Here is a 19,803-nt window from a genome sequence, read left to right as displayed (position 1 = left end):
CATTACAAGTTAATAACACATTTTTATGAAAAATATTGTTACGCTTTCTAAAACAAAAAGGATTTCATGAGAAGATTGGCATTTTTTAACATTTAAAAAATGTTACCGACTTATTAGAAAACACCTGGATTTGTTTATGCATTCAATCTGCTATGACATGTTGTTTTGGTTGAAGTATATGAAGAAAATGCAGCCTCACATGGACATGTAGTAGGAAAAGGAAGGAGTATTTTAATCGCCTCTTCAGATAATTATGGATAATCTTTTTTCTTATTAAAACAAAACATGACAAATAATAATGTCATAAAAGTTAGTTGTAATGCAGAATCTGAAACTGTATAAATAAACATTTTTACTCCATTACATTAAAATCCATTGGTCTCTCTTATACTTTGAATGGACCTTTTCTCTGTGATTGGGCATGGAGCATTTGGAAAACATTTATTCACTGAGTTATACAGATATTCCAAATGTTGAACACTTTATTATAAATTATTTTAAAAATCACATTTGTTAAAATAACTGACTTTGTCAGCAAAGTTGTTACATGTCAAGAAACTGTCAAGCTTATGGAAGCAGATACAAGTTTTCCAAAATTCCAGTTTTTCACTTGAAAGATGCAGTTTTATCACTGACAAAAAATACTGTCAGTTATGGTCCTTGAAGGCCTAGGCACACTTTATTCATTTTCAAACAAATGTCTTCCAAATAGCCAAGTCTGAATAATCAGGATATCAGTCAATTATTCTTTCAAGTAAAAGTAGAATTTTATGAAAAAGCAGGTAGCTCATCTCACATCTCAAACAATCGTACACGTGCTTTTCCTTGAGACAATATTTGTCCTTCAGTATGTAGCATCTGGTAGAAGTACTTTATTTGTATCTCCCATTTTGTCATGCGGAATATTAAAAGATTCATAATCTCAACTTCTGCTTCTGGTCAAGATGGAGTAACAGACTGGATTTATTATCTTATCTTCAAATATATATATCAAACAGTGATGCTCAAATATTGGAAAACAGACATCACAGGAGAGTCATAAAAGAAGGAAAACAAATGAGATGAGCTGGATGCTTTCCCCATCTTGCTGTCTTGAGAGATTTCCCAGGTTGGAGGAATCCAAACAGAGCTGGGTGGTCTCTATTAGATGAAAAGACAGAGTTGAGAACTTGGGAAGGTCAAGTGGCTAGAATTTGCAGAGTATGGGAGGAGAGAGAGGGAGCTTCCAGGAGAGAGTGCTTCAGGGATCAGTAAAGGTTTCTCCATAAGTCTTCAGCTGAGTTCAGGTCAGCACATGCGTGTGAGGAAACTACTCAAGGTGGGGGAAAGATCTACTGAAAAGGAGCAAGCATAACAAGCCTGAGAGCACAGATAAGGTTAGGAGTATTTTGTGTTTCCACCAGTTAGAGTGGAAAAGCCTCAAAATACCAGGGCAAAAGTAGAATATCCAGAGAGTATCGCTTCTGTAAAGTGTCAAATTATACCAGGATTACAGGCTGCTCTGCTCCAGTCTAAGAAAACTGGAAAGCAAGCCTCCAGAGGACCAAACTATTTCCAACTCAACTGTGTCTCAGAACAAAGAGCAAGAATATTTAAAGGATGCAAATATGCCCAGCACCTCCCAAAAAAGTAAAATTCACATCTAGTATCTAATAAAAAAATTACCAGGCACGCATTAGAAATAGGAACCCATAATGAGGAGAAAAACCAATCAATAGAAATAGACACGGAGATGACACAGATGATAAACTGGCAGACAAGGATATTAAAACAGTTGTCATAACTATATCCCATATGTTCGAGAAGGAAGAGGAAAGGTTGAGCATGTTAGGGAAAGATATGCACAGTATAAAGCAAATCTAAATCAAACATCCAGAGAAAGAAAAAAGCACGTCTGGGATGAAGAGTACATTGAATGGAATTAACAATGGTGACAACAAAGATTAGGCACTGCAAAAGAAAATCTTAGTAAACTGGAAGACACAGGAATAGAAAAAATACAAATGAAATAGACAAAGAAAAAACAGGAAAAATAAACAGAGCACTGGTGAACTGTTGAAAAGCTTCACACAACTTAATATGTGTGTAATTGGAGTCCCCAAAGCAGGAGGGGGCATAAAAATACTTGAAGAAATAATGGCTAAAAATGTTCCAAACTTGATGAAAACTTAAAACCCACTGATCCAAGAAATTCTATGAACCCCAAGCACAAGAACATAAAGAAAATTCCACCAAGGCATGTCATAATCAAATTGTTTAAAAACTGGGATAAAGAGAAATCTTAAGACAGAGGCATGTTACATGCAAAGGAACAAAGATTAGGATAACAGCTGATTTCTCATCAGAAACAAGCAAGTAAGAAGACACTGGAGCAACATCTTTAAAGTACTGAAAGAAAAAGATCTGTCAACATAGAATTCCATGCTGAGAAAAAATATCTTTCAAAAACAAAGGCAAAATAAAAAATTTGTATTCAGCATACAGAAATCACCACCATACCTTCACTACAAGAAATATTAAAGGACATACTTTATGCAGAAGGAAAATGAGACCAGGTGAACATATGCATCTACACAAAGGAAGGAAAAAAGAAGACTTAAAAAACCCCTTATTTTAACAATCTCTTTGAAAGATAATTTTTTTATGCAAAGATAATAATAATGTATCGTGGGGTTAATAACATATTTATAAGTAAATATCTAAATACCATATTTAGAAGTAAAATATCTGACAACAATAGCACAAAGACTAAGAGGGGAAATAGAAGTAAACTATTTTAACATTCTTGTACTATACACTAACTGATACAATAATTCTTGATGGTGTATAGTGACACATTAAAGATGTATACTATAAATCCTAAAACAACTACTAACAACAAAACAGAGGTATAGCTTACAAGCTAATAAAGGAGATAAAGTAGAATAATAAACAACAATCAATTAATCCAAGATAAATGAGAAAAAGTGGTAAAAACAAAGAACAGATGGGACAAATAGAAAACAAACAGCAGAGTGGTACATTTAAACTTGGCCATATCAATAACCACAGTAAGTATAAATAGTCTAAATACCCCATATAAAAGCCAGAGATTTTCCAATTGGCTAAAATTTACAAGACCTAACTGTATGCTACTTATAAGAAGCCTACTTTATTTGTAAAAAAGAAAATAGTTTAAAAGTAAAAAGGATTGAAAAAGATACACCATGCTAATGCTGATCAAAAGAAAGTTGGAGTGGCTATATTAATATTAGGAAAAAAGTAGATTTCAGAGCAAAGAATTGTTACCAAATAAAAATGGGTCATTTCACAATGACGAAGGGGTCAATTTCTCAAAAGGACGTTGCAATCCTAAATACTTATGCACTTAATAAGAAAGTTTAGAAATACATGATATAGAAATTAATGGAACTGATAGAAGTAGGCAAATCCATAATTATAGTTAGAGATTTCAACACCACTTTCTTAGTAATATATAGAACAAGTAGACAGAAAATCAGATATTGTATGGAAGATTTGGGGAACATGATCAGCTACCTTGACCTAACTGATATTTATACAACACTCTACCCAATAGCAGCAGAATACACATTCTTTTCATGTCAGAAGGAACATTTACCAAGACGGATCATATTCTGGGCTATAAAGCAACTCTCAAAAATTTTTAAAGGATTCATCCATACCAGGTCCACTCTCTGACCATGATGGAATTAAATTTGAAATCAATAGCAAGAAGATATAAGGGAAATCCTCAACTATTTGGAAACTAAATAATATAATCTAAATAACCCATGGGTAAAGATGGATATGAGTAAAGATAGATATGCTCATTCTCTTGATTGTGATGATGGTTTCATGGGTGTAAACATATGTTAAAACTCATCAGATTGTATACCTTAAATATGCACAGTTTAACATATTCTAATTATATCTCAAAAAAGCTGTTAAAAAAAGACATGTGCTCAAAGGTTGAGATTTAATAATAACCACAATTTTTATTTCTTCATCAATGATATTGTTAAGTGAGACTGGCTCTTTTTCTTTTCTTTTGTCTTTCTATCTCTTTTTTCTTTTTCTTTTTTTTACTGTGCAGGGCAGTGAAGTAGGTTTTGTTTTTTTTAAAAATAGTGCAATTTTGTGTTCTGTCTTGATAAGTGCTAGGGTGCCAGAAGTTTTACCCATTATTACTTTAGGAACATCAGTGCAAAGTTAATACAGTAAAAAAGTAAAACTTGCTTTTGTATTATTGTAAAAATTGATTTGACCTTGCAGACATCCAAAAGGGTCTTTGGCAATCCCCAGGGGTCAATGGATCACATTTTGAGAACTACTGTTTTAATACAACTTTCTGGTCATTACTGCTTTAGTCCAATAGTGTGTCTTTAAAGGTAAGACTAGGTATATGAAAATCCTGCCACCAAAACTGCATGGGGAAGACCTTTATTAACAGTTGAGTCCTTAATGTGATTCAAATCACAGTATAGAATCTATACCATAATAAAGATGATAACCATTCCACTTGTGACTAATGCTATCACTGCATACACAAATAATTTTTTTCCATGATGAAAAATGGGGCCTGCGGTTGTTTAGTTCAATGTAATAGTCATGGGTTATCTTCCACATAAAGAGTTTGAAGACAGAAAAAGTTGTAGTAGGGAAAAAAATAGCAGATAGAAGGCATTTCTGAAAGTCTCCAGAATGAAGGAGGAGAGGAAAGAATGAATGAAGAAAAGGGGAAGGGTATATTTAGGGTATAAGGCATAAGAAAAGATAAAAATAAAGAGGGAAGGGACACATAAATAGAGAGTTGTATTGGATTCGTAGATTTATGGAAAGTTGTCAGAAAAGCCCGCATGTGTAAAACACGATTTACTAAAATCAGTTTCACATACTATGCAAAATGTTTTAGATGTATGGGACACATCACACGGATACATGAGTAGTGGATACAGAGATGTACTGTTCATATTCCCTTCAGTGAAGGACTCTGTTCCAGCTGTTGGAGTGTCGCTGGCAGACAGCCTCTAGCTGTCAGCTCCTTTGGCTGCAGAGAACTGCTTATAGGAAGTCACCCCACTGAGGTGAGGGTACAAAGCTTCAACCATTTGGGGTCACTGTGGGACAACTCTGACAGGCGCTTTCAGCTCCAGGGCTCTCCATGGGGCTGGGTGAAGCTGTGGAGGAGGAGGCCGCTTCTCTGCTGACTCTTCCCTCTGCCCAGTCTGGTTGCTCTCTCTCCCTCCCACAGGGGTTTGTCCCAAGGGCACTCCCTAATACACATCCTGAATGCTAAGCTGTGTTCCAGAGTCTACTTCCTATAGATCTCAAACTGCAACAGCATCTTACTGACTTAAGTATAATCAAAATTGGAGAAGATTGGGGAACTTAGGCAATGGAAACTGTCAAAATTATGTGTTAACCTTTTAACTCAAGCATTTCTGTATTTCTCATTTTGAATTGCTTATACTTAGCATGCTATCTTTAACATTTTGTTTCATGTAGGTTTGCTATTTCCACCTTCCCTTTCTTATAGAAATCACACTGTGGAAAGATAAAAAGCTAATAGGATAAGAAAAACAATTACTCTGTTTCTTACCCAGCCACTCAGGAAACCCACAATTTCAAGGTTGGCCTAAGCAGCAAAAGAGGAAAAATATATTGGAAGATGTGATAGTGGTTTTGTTCTGAATACAAACCAATGGACAATTCTGGGGTGGTCCGATTATCAGAACTGACCATGGATGTACTAAAGAAGCTATTTAATTTTGTTTGAGCCGGAAGATTTGAATTGTTACTCAAAATTCTTAGACGTGAATAGGATTAGCAATTTTGAACATCAGGGAAGTGTGTATTTCCATCCTGTCTTCCACCATAGCTCCAGAGGAGGGCAGACATTATTCTCACGTCAGCCCTCTCCCTCTTTAAATTTACTCTTATAGCCAAGCCTAAGAATATAGAGTGGGTGAGCCTTCAGGCTGACTGCATTACCTTCAGACTTTTGCTGTCTGGCAAACAGGTCTGTTTCAGTGTCCTTGTTTTTTTTCAGGGATCTATATGTTACTAGATGACTCATGGCAAGCCACACCCTGATCCTTAGTTTGGAAGAAAAAGAAGATGGTGAAGTAATTGTCCAGACAACTTAGACTAGAAAGGTACAGACCAAACTGAGATACCATTTTGTTTCTAGAATTATCTTGATAACAGTGATTTTTTTTAACATCTTTATTGGAGTATAATTGCTTTACAATGGTGTGTTAGTTTCTGCTTTATAACAAAGTGAATCAGTTATACATATACATATGTTCCCATATCTCTTCCCTCTTGCGTCTCCCTCCCTCCCACCCTCCCTATCCCACCCCTCTAGGTGGTCACAAAGCACCTAGCTGATCTCCCTGTGGCATGCGGTAACAGTGATCTTGGATGTTACAGAGTAAATACAGTTTTATTTAGCTTTTCCTTTGGGGGGCATGGATTCCACTGTGAACATTTTAGGTCTCATGTATATCAGACAGTTACTTCAACCATACTTCTCAGCTTGGGAGTATGATAGTCTGTCCCCTATAAGGCAAGGTAACTATCTGTGAGAAAAAAAGAGAAAAGATATGATGGACTGTTATAAAGGAAATATTTTGAGGGTCCCAGTTCAGGCTTTGTTTGCTCATCTGTTAAATGGGATTAATACCTACCTCACATGGTTAGGAAGGGTAAATATGGGAACATAGGAAAAGCACCTAGGGCAGTGGCTGGTACAGAAGTATCCGGTAAATATCGATCCCTGGCCACCCCTTCTTAATGAGCCGTAGGAAAATAATTCTTAACCTCACAGGGTTTGATGAACCCTCCCTCCCCTTTCTATTCCCAGTCATGGCAGTGGAGATCATAAAAATGCTTCCTCCATGTCTCTTCCCTCCTTCCTTTCTTCCTCTCCTAGACAAGGAAGTGGCCGTCTCTGTTCCCATGGATTCGGAAGCTTGTGCCTCTCAGGACAGCCCAGACCCCGGGTTGCTAAGGTGGTGGGTGGTGGTGGAGAGCTGCGGCTTCGGCCTGCGCAGCGCAGTGGGGCGGCGACCGGGAGGCAATGGGGAGGCGGGCGCAGTCGACCCAAGGGTGGAGAAGGGGGAAGGCGAAGGACGCGCGTTCCCGGGCTCGTGACCGCCGGCGGCTCGGGGAACCGGCGCTCAGAGAGCCCAGGAGAGATGGCAGGCGGCGGGGACCTGCGCGTCATGGACACCCTCCGCCTGCTGCTGCTGGTGGCCGCCCTGCCCCTGGTGTCCCGGGGTGTCAGTCGGGGAGCGGCAGACTGGACCCAGGAGAAGGTGAGGGGCTGCTGCTGGGCGATTGTACCTGGGAGGCTCTTGCGGGTGCGGGGACTCAAGAGTCCCGTGACCCCCACCTAGGTAGGATGGGAGGCGGGGCAGAGCCGAAGTCCCCGGCCCCTGCGCCCCGAGGAGTCGGGGCTCTGCGTCCTCCCTGGCCGCGGGGATGCTTTGGAGATGCCACGGGAGCTGGGTGATGTCACCGGCCTCCGCTCGGCTGCGGTCGGATGCGGGTACTGATAGGCACAGGAAGTGTGACTTGCCTGCGGTGGCGGAGCCGGGAGGTGAGGGTGCATCGCCGCGCCGCCGCCCGTTCGGGACACGCGAGGCCAGCGGTCTCTGCGCTCCTGGCCGCCGGGGTGCTGGCCGCGTCTGGCGTTGTGCCCACCGCTCCCTCGCCGCGGCATCCAAGGAAGCCCACCCGACGTTGAGGTCTCCATGCAGTCTCTGCACGGTCCTGTCACTGTCAGTCTGTTTTAGATTTTTAAGCGGATCAGCTCCGAACGAAGGAGCTTAACTGGAGACATGCTTTACTTTAAATATATATATATATATTTCTCAAAAGACAGTAAAATGCAATTGTCAGAGAAATGTATAGAGTTGGAGATTTCACATGAGGAACTTAGGATAAAAGTGATTGGCAGGTTCCCTTTGTGTGAAGTATATAGGTTCACAATTATTTCCCTTTCTTGTGTAACAGTTTTGAAATCCTGAAATTGCTAGGGACTTAAGCAAAGGTTAATGGTATTGGAGTAAATAGTATACTTTTAAAGATACTAAGAAAAGCAGCAATGTAAAGGGATATAAACTTTGACAGTGTTGTTGAACAGATCTTTTAAATGCTTACAGTCTGCCAGTATTGATTCGCAGCTTGGAAATCCAGGACGTAAGGTGAATGCATAGGCCCTCTCGTGGTCCACATGCCTCTCCTGCCCAGCCACAGGCGATGTGTATGAATAGCCCACTTCAGCTCTCTGGGTGACACTTACAGCTTCACCATTCAAGGGCCACAACGTGCCCCACTTACACATGGACACCGCTAGCCATAGGGAACCTGGGGAGGATGAGGGTAGTCAACCCAAGAATAACTTCATTATAAGAAAAGCTTCCTTTGCTGTGCAAAAGCTTTTAAGTTTAATTGGGTCCCATTTGTTTATTTTTGTTTTTATTTCCATCACTATGGAGAACAGTATGGAGGTTCCTTAAAAAGCTACAAATAGAACTAGCATAAGACCCAGCAATCCCACTATTGGGCACATACCCTGAGAAAAACCGTAATTCAAAAAGGGACATGAACCACAATGTTCATTGCAGCACTGTTTACAATAGCCAGGATGTGAAAGCAACCTAAGTGTTCATCAACAGATGAATAGATAAAGAAGATGTGGCACATATATACAATGAAATATTACTCAGCCATAAAAAGGAACGAAACTGAGTTATTTGTAGCGAGGTGGATGGACCTAGAGTCTCATACAGAGTGAAGTAAGTCAGAAAGAGAAAAACAAATACTGTATGCTAATGCATATATATGGATCTAAAAAAAAAAAAAAGGTACTGTTGAACCTAGTGGCAGGGCAGGAATAAAGACAGACGTAGAGAATGGACTTGAGGACATGGTGTGGGGGGGCGGAGGGGGGAAGCTGGGGCGAAGTGAGAGTAGCATCGACATATATACACTAATGTAAAACAGTTAGCTAGTGGGAAGCAGCCGCATAGCACAGGGAGATCAGCTCTGTGCTTTGCGATGACCTAGGGGGTGGGATAGGGAGGGTGGGAGGGAGGCTCAAGAAGGAGGGGATATGGGGACATATGTATGCATATGGCTGATTCACTTTGTTGTACAACAGAAACTAACACAGTATTGTGAAGCAATTGTACCACAATAAAGATCTATTAAAAAAAATAAATCAGCAATATCTTAGCAAAAAGAAAAAGAAAGAAAAGCTTCCCATAGGGATTCAGCACAGACTTAAATCTTCTCCTTCCTGACCAGAAATTGGGAAGGGGCATTAACTGCCGAAATGTGGAGCCGCCAAATGTGTCTATGATACATGGACATGAATGGAACTAAACAAGGTGGGGACTGTTTGAAGGAGCTGCTCTGAAGGGATCATCTACAGGCAGGATGTATTTGTGGGTGGGAGAAGGTGCTGGATTCTTACAATGTTTTAAATGAATGAGACTAACTTTTGAGAAATGTCTTTTAAAGCATGCATCCCTTTTATATTTAAGAAACTTCTGATCGCTTTTCTATTGGGAAATTGTTTCCTTTGAAGTGATGCACGCTAAAGAAGCAAATGACAAAATCAACCATGACAATTCCTGGTTTCTGGTCCCCTGCCCTCCCTCACTCTCCAGGCTTTCATAAAGTCTTCCAGATGTCACGTACAGTTTGAAGCCTGGGAAATGAATTAATCCACACTAAAATACATGCCTTCCTGCTCTGAATGGCATTTAGCTATTTTAGTCACGTGGGGTGTGCCCTTGGCACACTGGTCTGCCGAAAGGTGAGGTGTGGTAAAGGAAGCATTGATTTTGAAATCCATTTTCTTTGCTTTGAAATAAAGGTGTGTCTCTAACAGTGGGATCTAATATGTAAGAACAGTTCAACCCTAATTTTTGGTTGTGTCTAGAAGACCGTGATTTGCTTATTTGAAACTTGTAAACATTGTTTTCCAAAGAAGTAATATTATAAGTTGGTAGATTCACAGGTGGGCCCACAGGTATATATTTAGGGGCATTGGCATCTGGGTACCAGGATTCTATATATAAGCATCTGACTTGAATCTCACCGTGCCTCTGTGAGGAGGGTACGTTCATCCCCAATTTACAGATGAGGAAACTTGACCACCATTACAGCAGCGAACTGAAGAGCCCTCATCTTTCTTTAGTTTAACTATCCCTTTATTATTGGATAGTTAGGTTGTTTCCAAACTTTATTGTAAAGCTGGGACCCAACATATTTTAATTGGTAGAATTTTCCTTTATTATTTGAGTCATATTGAGGGTGGAGGGACAGATTTTTTGAACAGAGGAACCTTGAACAGGAAAGTTGGCCTCACCTGAAAGTCCTCCTCCAGGGTAGTTCTGGAGGACAATTACTGCTCTCACAGCATTTCACATGCTTCTGCCTCTGGAGCCACATACATTCTAAAAAACCTTAGGGTTCCCCTCCTCCATGGTTCGAAAAGTTCTTAGCCATCTACCCCTCTACCCATCATGATTCTTGTGAATCATGAAGCAGCAATGGAGACTCCAAGGAAGGGACAGGGGGCCAGTGGTAGCCTGGGTATTGGTGGCAGAGGGAGAAAGAAAATGTGCCATTTTTTGAGCTTCTACCATCTGGCAGGTAAGTACTATGACATCCGTTATACAGATAAGGAAATTTTTCCTAGCTAGTAAGTGAGGGAGCTGCGATTTGGCCCTAAATTGTTGTTTTCAAAGCCTGCACTACTTTGCTTTTAGATAGAGGGCTGCTAGCCTTTAAAGAAGACAGAACTTTATCTTATTCACTTCCCAACTGTTCCACAACTGCGTTTGTAATATCAGTGGCATCTGACACAGAAAGAGTTCAGTAAATGCCGGCTGGGTTGAATTTGCCGTAGACACAGGTGTTAATCTGAGTGCTGTCTGGGAGACGCTCATATGGGATGGAAACTAGAATTGAATTGGCTATGCTTCTGTAATGTTCTCCCTTTAATTCAATGGTTTGGGACCTCAAATCCCTCTGCAAGCTGGGCCAGCTCTACAAATTATGTAATTAAACTCCTCTTTGGCCTGGCACCATGTGATTAGTCCAGAGGAGATGCTGTAGGATATCTGGGTCACACTTTTTTAGCTGAAAGATTCTTGTCACCCAGAGCAGACTTATTGTCCTTTCTGCCTGGATGAAAGACAAGGCAGGGGCTGTAATAGAGACTCATTCCTCTGAGAATGCCTGTCCCAATAGAAAATTGTCTACATGCCTTTTAACTGAAATAAACCTAGAATAATTGGGGGTTGGCATTTAACATTGGGCTCAACATAGTTTTGCCTCATTTGTTTACTCTCCTCACGCCCAGCCCACACTTTCTTTCCAGGTTTCCCCTCTTCCTCCTTCCTCTCAGCCCCACATAGATGTTTAGATTTATTGGATTCTGAGAGTCAGCCTCCACAAAAATAGAATGGATGCCATTTAGTTTGGAAAAAGCGAATGCTTTTCCATTCAGGGCTTTAATAAATATCAATAGAAAGGCTTAAGTAATTAACTGAATGTGACTGTTTCCCCTTCTCTATCCATCACTGACTGGGAAGCTTTTGATCTCTGTGATTTCACAGGGGCATCTTTATTCCCAGGGAGGCAGGGTGAAGGAGGGCACTTTACTGAAGTATGTTCATTAAGTGGGTGAGCCCAGGAGATTGAGGATCAACACAGGTCAGTGTCTGTACTCAGGCGCACTGATGGGCCTGTCTGCTGAGCTTACCCTTTATGCATCCATTAAGCATTTTTTGGTGCTATTTGTCAACTGTGTTTCATCCACGATATCTGTTACAGGTAGAGATGCTGGAGGGTTATTTATTTTGTTCCCATTTTTTCTTAAATCTCTTAAGAACTCTTTCAAGCCTCCATAAATCACCTATTTATATATCTATCTTCTTCCTCCCCGTCCTTATTTCCCAACATCTCGGGGCTCACGGGAATTTCCTTGGCCTCCTGTTTGGCCCACCAGTTGTTGGACTGTACCCTGCAGGCCTGCAAGCCTTGTAGTTGCCTAGTTTCAAGGCCAGAGAAAGAGCCCGGTGACAGTGATAGAGACATCAATGATTTATTGGACAGGGGGATCTTACATGTCCAAAACAAAGGGTCCTGGAGTGACACTCCACCCCACTGGGCAGGTGGGCAGTGCGGCGGGGGGAGGTCATGGCAGCAATCTTTAATATAAATTGCCCATTTACACATCAGCTTGATTTCCTTTCACTGTGGACATGGAGTGAAGGACCACAGTGACCAGGTAGGTTCTGGGATGGAGTAATAGTGCATAGAAAAGGAGCCCCTGGCCAAACAGCCTTTGACACAACAGTGCTTGATTGTCACAATGACTACTGGGCCAACTCAACTCTAAATCATCACAAGCATCGACTCTCAGAAATTCAAAAAGAACAAAGCCCACCAACATTGACCCACAGCACTTCCTGGCCCTTTGCAGCAGGCAGCCACTTGTCTTTCCTGACTTTATAATTTCTGTTCATTCAACTGATTTGGTATACATGATGGCAAACATGCCCATTTTACTTTATTATTATGTAAACATAATCTTAGTGAAGTTGAAACTATTTTAGAAAAATAGTTCATCTGTCGATTCCACATTTGATGAATTCATCCAGTATTTATTGAGTGTGCCACGTGAGCTGGGTACTGTGTGGTTCTGGGGAGAGAGTGGAAAGTAAGAGAGATAGTTCCTGTCCTCCTGGAGTTGCCTCTTGCATGAAATCAGACATTAAACAAGTAAACACACAAGGCCTCTGGGCTACCACCCGAAATGAGCAGGAGTTAGCCAGGTGAAGAGGAAGGGGAAAACCTTCAAGGTAGAAGGCACCACAAGGCAAAGGCCCCAGGAGGCCTGAGCCTCACACTGCTTTGGGTCCTGGAAGGATGCCAGGTGACTGAAGCATGGTGAACCCGGGTGGGGGCTGGGTGGGGTGGGGTGGGGGGTGAATGGCCCTGCATGGGGCTTGTGAGGCAGCAGGAGAGACCTGAGGCTCTTGTTGGCCCAGTGTTAAGTAATAATTAACCATGTAAGTTTCCCACTTCTTGCCTCCATTCTCTTTTCACTTCTCACATTTCTATTGTTGTCTTTTAGCTCCTTCTTCCTTCTCAAAGTGCTGTTTGAGAGTTAACAGGAGGACTTAGATCTGAGGTACCAAGGAGTTTAAAGGCTGCAGCAACAAATTTACTAAGGAAATATATTTTAAAATGTATTACCAGTAAATAAACACAAACCTTGAGATGTTCCAGATACAGCATTGATACGTTGTGTTTAACAGTGGAAATTCACAGACAGTGTAGGAAGGCAGAGGAGAACTAGCATGGGATGGGGAATCTACAGGGCCAGGATCCTTTCTCTCGAACTTACCTGTAACTCTCCTACAACCTTGGGAAAATCAGTTGGTTTCTCTGACTCAGTTTCCACTGACAGAAAGCAAAGAGATTGGATGATAATCATCTCTCAGTGGCCTTTCCAGCTTGGAATTCTATCCCTCTTAATGTTTGATAGACGGTAATAGAACTAATAAAACTTTCCAAATAGTTACTGAGGCAATTTATATGTATTAGCTCAATTATAATTACCCGAGGAAGTAGGTGTTATTACCTCCCTTTTACAGATGAGAATGTTAAGCCTTAATAAGGTTAAGTAACCTGGCCAGCTAGTAAGTGATGGGGAGTTGAGTTGAGAGGCTGAGTTGAAGGGGGGTGCCTGGACCCACAGCTCACGCTCTTTGCGTAATACCTGAGAGTGACGCTGAAGCATAGCAAAGTGTAGATGGGTATAAGTAATTAGGCAACAAGCATTCTCTAATTCCACAGTGTCCCATGGAGTGAAGATAGCCATGTGGTAACTTAGACATAGTCAATTTACACAGGTCTTGGAAAAAGCTGTAAAGTAGACAGGGCTCCCCTGAGCTCTGTTTTGCATTCCAAAGAATTTATGTTACCTTCAACATTCCCCTTAGGGAAGAAATCCTCTGATCAACGAATCACACTGATCCCTATGGGGAGGAGTAACACATTCCATCATTGAGTACCTGATAAACATGTAATGAATGGGCGCTTCCCTGGTGGCGCAGTGGTTGAGAATCCGCCTGCCGATGCAGGGGACACGGGTTAGTGCCCTGGACTGGGAAGATCCCACGTGCCGCGGAGCAGCTGGGCCCGTGAGCCATGCCCGCTGGGCCTGAGCGTCCAGAGCCTGTGCTCCTTAACGGAAGAGGCCACAGCAGTGAGAGGCCCGTGTACCACAAAAAAACCCAAAAAAAACAAACATGTAATGAATGAATGATTCATCATTACTCGTATCACATGTAAAGTCATATCCAAAATACAAATTTGAACGTTATGTTTGTTCAGCTGCTTAAATTAAGGTTCACTTAATTAATATATAAGTGTACCAAAGAGTGTGAGCATTAATAGAATATTAAAATAATTTTCACTGAAGGCAAAAGGTGTACTATTTAGTGGGTCATAGAATCATCAAGCTCTGGCTGAAAACAATTGCAGCAATCATCTAGGTTAGTGCTATTCAATAGCAATATATAATGTGAAGCACATATATAATTTAAAATCTTCTAGTAGCTCTATTAAAAAAGTAAAAGGCGATAGGTGAAACCAATTTTAATACTATATTTTATTTAACTCAATATATCAAAAATTTTCATTTCAACGTGTAATCACTATAAAAATTATTAGCGAGATATTTTCCATTTTTTTCATGCTAGGTCTTTGAAATTCAATATGTGTATTTACACACATTGACTGTCTACATTTCAAGAGCTTAATGGGCACATGTGGCTTGTGGCTACCACATTGGACAGTGTAGATTTAGCTCAAATTCCTTTATTGGTATTTTGAGGGGAATGAGAATTTAAGGGACCTGCCCAAGGTCATCCAACCTATAAATGGCAGCCAGAAACTTTGAATCTAGTTTCAAAGTTTCTAGATTCAAACTTTGAATCTTTTTTCAAAAAAAAAAAAGACCTGAGGCTTAAGTATGCAAATTAACTCGCTCAAGGTTGTACACGTAGCAGTGATGAGGCCAGAACCTGGACTGGTATCTGCTTGACCTCTCCATCCAATCCCTGGAGAGTGGTAGCAGGGAGAGACCAGCTCTGTGGTGTGTGCTTACAAATGTGTCCAGCTCTGTATCTTCTCAGGCCCGGGTCCGAGAGTGAGGTGCATACCACTCATTTCACCCCAAGAATATACTTATTCTGTAACACCTCACTGGCTTTTATAAAACAATTATGCTAACAAATTATATTGTTTTTTGGCTGTAGTTTTTGAAATATTAAGTTTTCTTAAGACTAGGATATCAATTGTTATTTGTAAACCTTAGTTTTACAAAGCAATTGTACAAAAGTTATTAAAATTACACAGGCTATAAGTGTTAAATATTAATTCTCAGGTTCAAAGCATTATATTAATTCTGTTTTAAAAACAAGCCACCAAAACAGTTCTAGATCTAAGAGGCCAATTTTAAAGTTGAGTAGTTTAATTTACTTTGTATAACGTAAGAGCTATCCCTTTATTTTGAGGTTCAAAGCGAATATTTTACAATTGCAAGTGTCTCAGGATAAGTCTTAAACATATTCTGAAATGATAGCCAGTTAAATAATTTTATTTGATCCTCAGAATTATCACCAACCAGCCCTTTTGAATGTATCGTCTCTTCGACAAGTTGCAGAAGGCACCAGTATTTCTGAAATGTGGCAAAATGACTTACGACCGTTGCTGATTGAGCGATATCCCGGATCCCCTGGAAGCTATGCTGCTCGCCAGGTGAGAAAACAGCACACAAACCTGAAGGCTGTCGAACACTTTGTTTTCACATGAGAGATAACATTATGCCTGAAGTGCCGAGTTGTCTGATATTCAGATCTGTCATCTCATCTTTTTCACTAAAATAAGCACCCAGAAAACCAAACAACTGAGAGCAAATATCTGTTCTGAATTAAAAGATGCATGTTAACCTAAATCAATTTATGTGTGAAATCTCTGTCTGGGGTGCAACATCAGACAGGGTACTAAGTACTCAACTCTTGATCATTTCTATGACACAACCCCAGGTACCCAACCGAGTTCTCTTGGACCCTAAACACCCAATATCAACAGGCTTGGACATTTCTTTCTTAACGGCTCTGGGTCAAGAGTGAGTTATTGTCCTAACAAGCCTTTATTCCCCTTTGGGAAATTGTATTCTCCCAGGAGGGAGAGTCAAGATCAGTGATAAGCTACTCTGTCCAGTACAATGCTTCTCAGGCTTCTGACTCTGGCCCATGGTAAACAAATATATATATTTTACGTTTTATACACACAAACATAGAGTTAACTGATACAAAAGTTTCATGAAAAATACTCCTATTACCTGCAATCTACCCTGATATTAATTCTATTTTACTATTGATTATTATGATTTTTTAAAAGCTGGTCATGACCCACTAATCTGTTTTCAAGGAACACTGATTTGCACACTGCAGTTTGAAAGGCACTGCTATAGAGGGTAGATTAAGCCATAAGGTGGGCTAGACCTGAATGTCTCTCTGTCTCCTTAGTGTCAGTCCTCTTAAGCAATCTGAAACCCCAGCTCTGAATGACTATTTTTTCAAAGTAGCCCCATTTTAAGGGGAAGCTTGGGAAGGAATCGGGTGAGGCTGGCCTCTCATATCCTCCTCTGAGAGTAGTCCACCTGCCCTAACACTTCAGGCAAATACCTTGGCACTCCGCTGCTGTGACAGAGTGACACCTGCAAGGCCTGGCAGCACAGCTGGTGGGCTCTTCCTTTCTATCCAGTATTTGGCTTCTGCTTTTCAAGTTGAGCCCAGATGCCATTGTCTGTTGCCCCGTTAGCCTCTTGTCTTCTATCCAAACAGCTCTTGCTTCCCCTAAGGACTTAGGTGGCAGAGACCCAAAGAGCACCTTAGTTCTTTCTAAGCTCTAGGCAGAGTGAGGAATAATACTGATGATGGCTGATGTTCATCTGGCACTTTTTTCAGGTCAGCCACTTTACAGAGGTCTTTGCATGGATCGTTTCATTCCGTCCACACAATAATTGTGGGTACAATTGTTCTCCCAGTGCTACAGATTTAAAAAGACCTGAGGGGGCTACTGTGGTGGCGCAGTGGTTAGGAATCCGCCCGCCAGTGCAGGAGACATGGGTTCAAGCCCTGGTCTGGGAAGATCTCACATGCCACAGAGCAAATAAGCCCGTGTGCCACAACTACTGAGCCTGCGCTCTAGAACCCGCGAGCCACAACTACTGAAGCCCGTGCACCTAGAGCCCGTGCTCCACAAGAGAAGCCACAACAATAAGCCTGCGCACCACAACGAAGAGTAGCCCCTGCTCGCTGCGAATAGAGAAAAACCTACATGCGGCAACGAACACCCAATGCAGCCAAAAATAAATAAAATTAAAAAAAAAAAAAAAAGACCTGAGGCTTAAGTATGCAAATTAACTCGCTCAAGGTTGTACACGTAGCAGTGATGAGGCCAGAACCTGGACTGGTATCTGCTTGACCTCTCCATCCAATCCCTGGAGAGTGGTAGCAGGGAGAGACCAGCTCTGTGGTGTGTGCTTACAAATGTGTCCAGCTCTGTATCTTCTCAGGCCCGGGTCCGAGAGTGAGGTGCACACCACTCATTTCAGTGACCTCCCCTGGGCCTCGTCTCCCAAGCATTTTCTAAAAGAAGTTCAGGGCACTTACTGGGTCTTCCCCAAATCCTCAGTTCCTCATTAGAAAAAATCTAGGTCTGTAGCGCTCACTTATCTCCACTTTTTTCATTTCCCGGTACCATTTGCTCAGAAGGCCAAGTATATACTGAGAAATGTATGTGCATACTTCAGACCTGAGGTTCCTTGCCTGTGACCTCTAGAAAGCCATAAAGACAACAAATATTGCTATTTGATCTTTAACGTCAACAGAATAGATTTCACAAATAATACACATAGGTTCTGTCGTGGTTTAAAAAATTCATATTCATTTAAAAGTGTTACGGAATCCATAATAACATCTTCCATGTCATGTGGGGTGGCGGCAAGTGAGAAATTTATTGACGGTGCTTTGGAATGTGCTGGGAATAGCTGCTGGGCTACCTGCACATGGGCTGGCTGACAAAGTAGTAGTCCTAACAGGATGGTTGGGTTAGAAATCCCACTTAAGAGATTTGATTTTATAATTTTGGGGAAAGAAAATTACCATGAGTTTTAGGAAAGCTGTCCCCTAAGCTGTGGAAGATAAATGGTTCCCTCTTTTGAAGATGAGGTAGATGACACTGAGTTATTATGAGGGAACTACACTTAATGGCTTTAATTTGACTAGGATCAGTACCTTTTACTCTGAACTACATTTTGACAAGAATGGTGGAAAATTATTTTTTTCTCCTAGGCATTTTTGAGCACTAGATCAGATGTTTTATAATTCATAGAGTTTCAGGGTTATAATTAAAGAAGACTCTAAAATCTAAAAAAAGTGTGGACTTGATATAAAATTGGTTAGTGATTTAACTTTTATTAGTTATCAATAAAGATGTGCATTGCTATGAATTCCCTTTCAGAAGATAATATGGGAACAATATCCCATAGTCTGCATTTTTATTGTCTCCGATCAATGGGCCTAAAGCGGCCTGTTGGATTTTTAGAATATTTTTATTAGAGAAGATACTTTATTTGTAAATTTAATACTTTGACAGTATTAATTTTTAGAGGATTTCAGTGATTTCTAGCTGAGAGAGGAATAAAAAATAAATTTAAAAAATCAGGGTGGTAAAGTCTCACTAAGGAGCAAGCCAGAAACTTTGTCTAAAAGAGGCAACCTAGAAACTTGGTGGTTAAAATCCCCTGTGTATGTCCAGTGCATCCGAGTAGCTAAAGCTGGGCTTCTTCGTTGAAAGGTATGTGTATCCCTGAATGGAGGGCTCTGGGTGGAGGGCCTTCAGCTTGGAGCCTGAGAGACTAATATATGGTCCACCCAAGAGGGAGGAGGACCCTGAAGTCCCCAGTGGCAGGGTTCAGCATCCAGACAGTGGTCTGTTTGCAGACTTATTGCAAATATCACAGGATCTGCTTCCTCCAAAGAAATCTGCTCTACTAATGACAGTGTTTCTCAGAACTTGGAAATGAGAATGTAAGTTTAATTAATTTGACCCAGGATCATTCACCAGTGTTAACCTAAAATCCCCTGGGGCCTTCCTCCCCAGGAAGTAGAATGCCATGTTTACTTTTATCTTTCTCTCTCTTCCTCTCTGTCTCTCCACTCCCACTCTTGGCCTGTCTCTGTCTCTCTCTCCTTGTCTCCCCCTCTATTTTCATATCCTTTTCTTTGTCTCTCTTTTCAATCTCCATCTCTCTCTGTCTCAATCTATCCATCTCTCTTTGTCTCTTTTCTGCCTTCTCTATTTAAAAAGATAGATGTATAGAAATCCAAAATACAGTCTGTATTTCTAAACTGCATTTTAGCATGCCTGGTAGGCAGAGGCTTTTGCTACCTGTAGTTAGAGAAGCACAGCTGCTTTATGCCCTCTCATAGCCAAGCACTCCCTGTTTAGGGGCACTCTAGTGAGAAGAGCAGTAGCTTCTGGAGCCTACTCTAGAGAATTATAGTGGGAACTTGCAGACTAAGTCTGCAAGCCAAAAGCTCAACTGTAAGGGATATTGGTGACCTAATTAGATTATGCAGCCAATTTGATTGTTTATAAAGAAATTAGTTGCTAAGATAAATAAAAATATTTATC

At 40.9% G+C, this 19,803-nt stretch overlaps 1 protein-coding gene across 6 annotated transcripts in view; it reads left to right on the top strand.

Annotated features, from left to right (window-relative positions):
• The window catches only part of QPCT (glutaminyl-peptide cyclotransferase), a 49,189-nt gene that overhangs the window by 13,663 nt on the left and 15,723 nt on the right, over positions 1-19,803 (top strand). Inside the window, exons 1-2 of one of the 6 annotated variants that reach the window (XM_027113364.1) lie at positions 7,105-7,319; positions 15,709-15,855. In XM_027113364.1, coding sequence (XP_026969165.1) covers positions 7,200-7,319; positions 15,709-15,855 — 267 coding nt within the window. In that variant the 5' untranslated portion in view covers positions 7,105-7,199. Of the gene's footprint in view, positions 1-7,104; positions 7,320-15,708; positions 15,856-19,803 lie in introns of those variants that run through there. The other 5 variants (XM_027113367.1, XM_027113366.1, XM_027113365.1 and 2 more) reach the window with 5 other exon arrangements.

The sequence above is a fragment of the Aethalodelphis obliquidens genome, unplaced genomic scaffold (genome assembly GCF_003676395.1).
Source record: "Aethalodelphis obliquidens isolate GAN/ISIS:26980383/991018 unplaced genomic scaffold, ASM367639v1 scaffold12, whole genome shotgun sequence".
Classification (NCBI taxonomy): Eukaryota; Metazoa; Chordata; class Mammalia; order Artiodactyla; family Delphinidae; genus Aethalodelphis; species Aethalodelphis obliquidens.
This window is presented reverse-complemented; position numbering and strand designations above follow the sequence as displayed.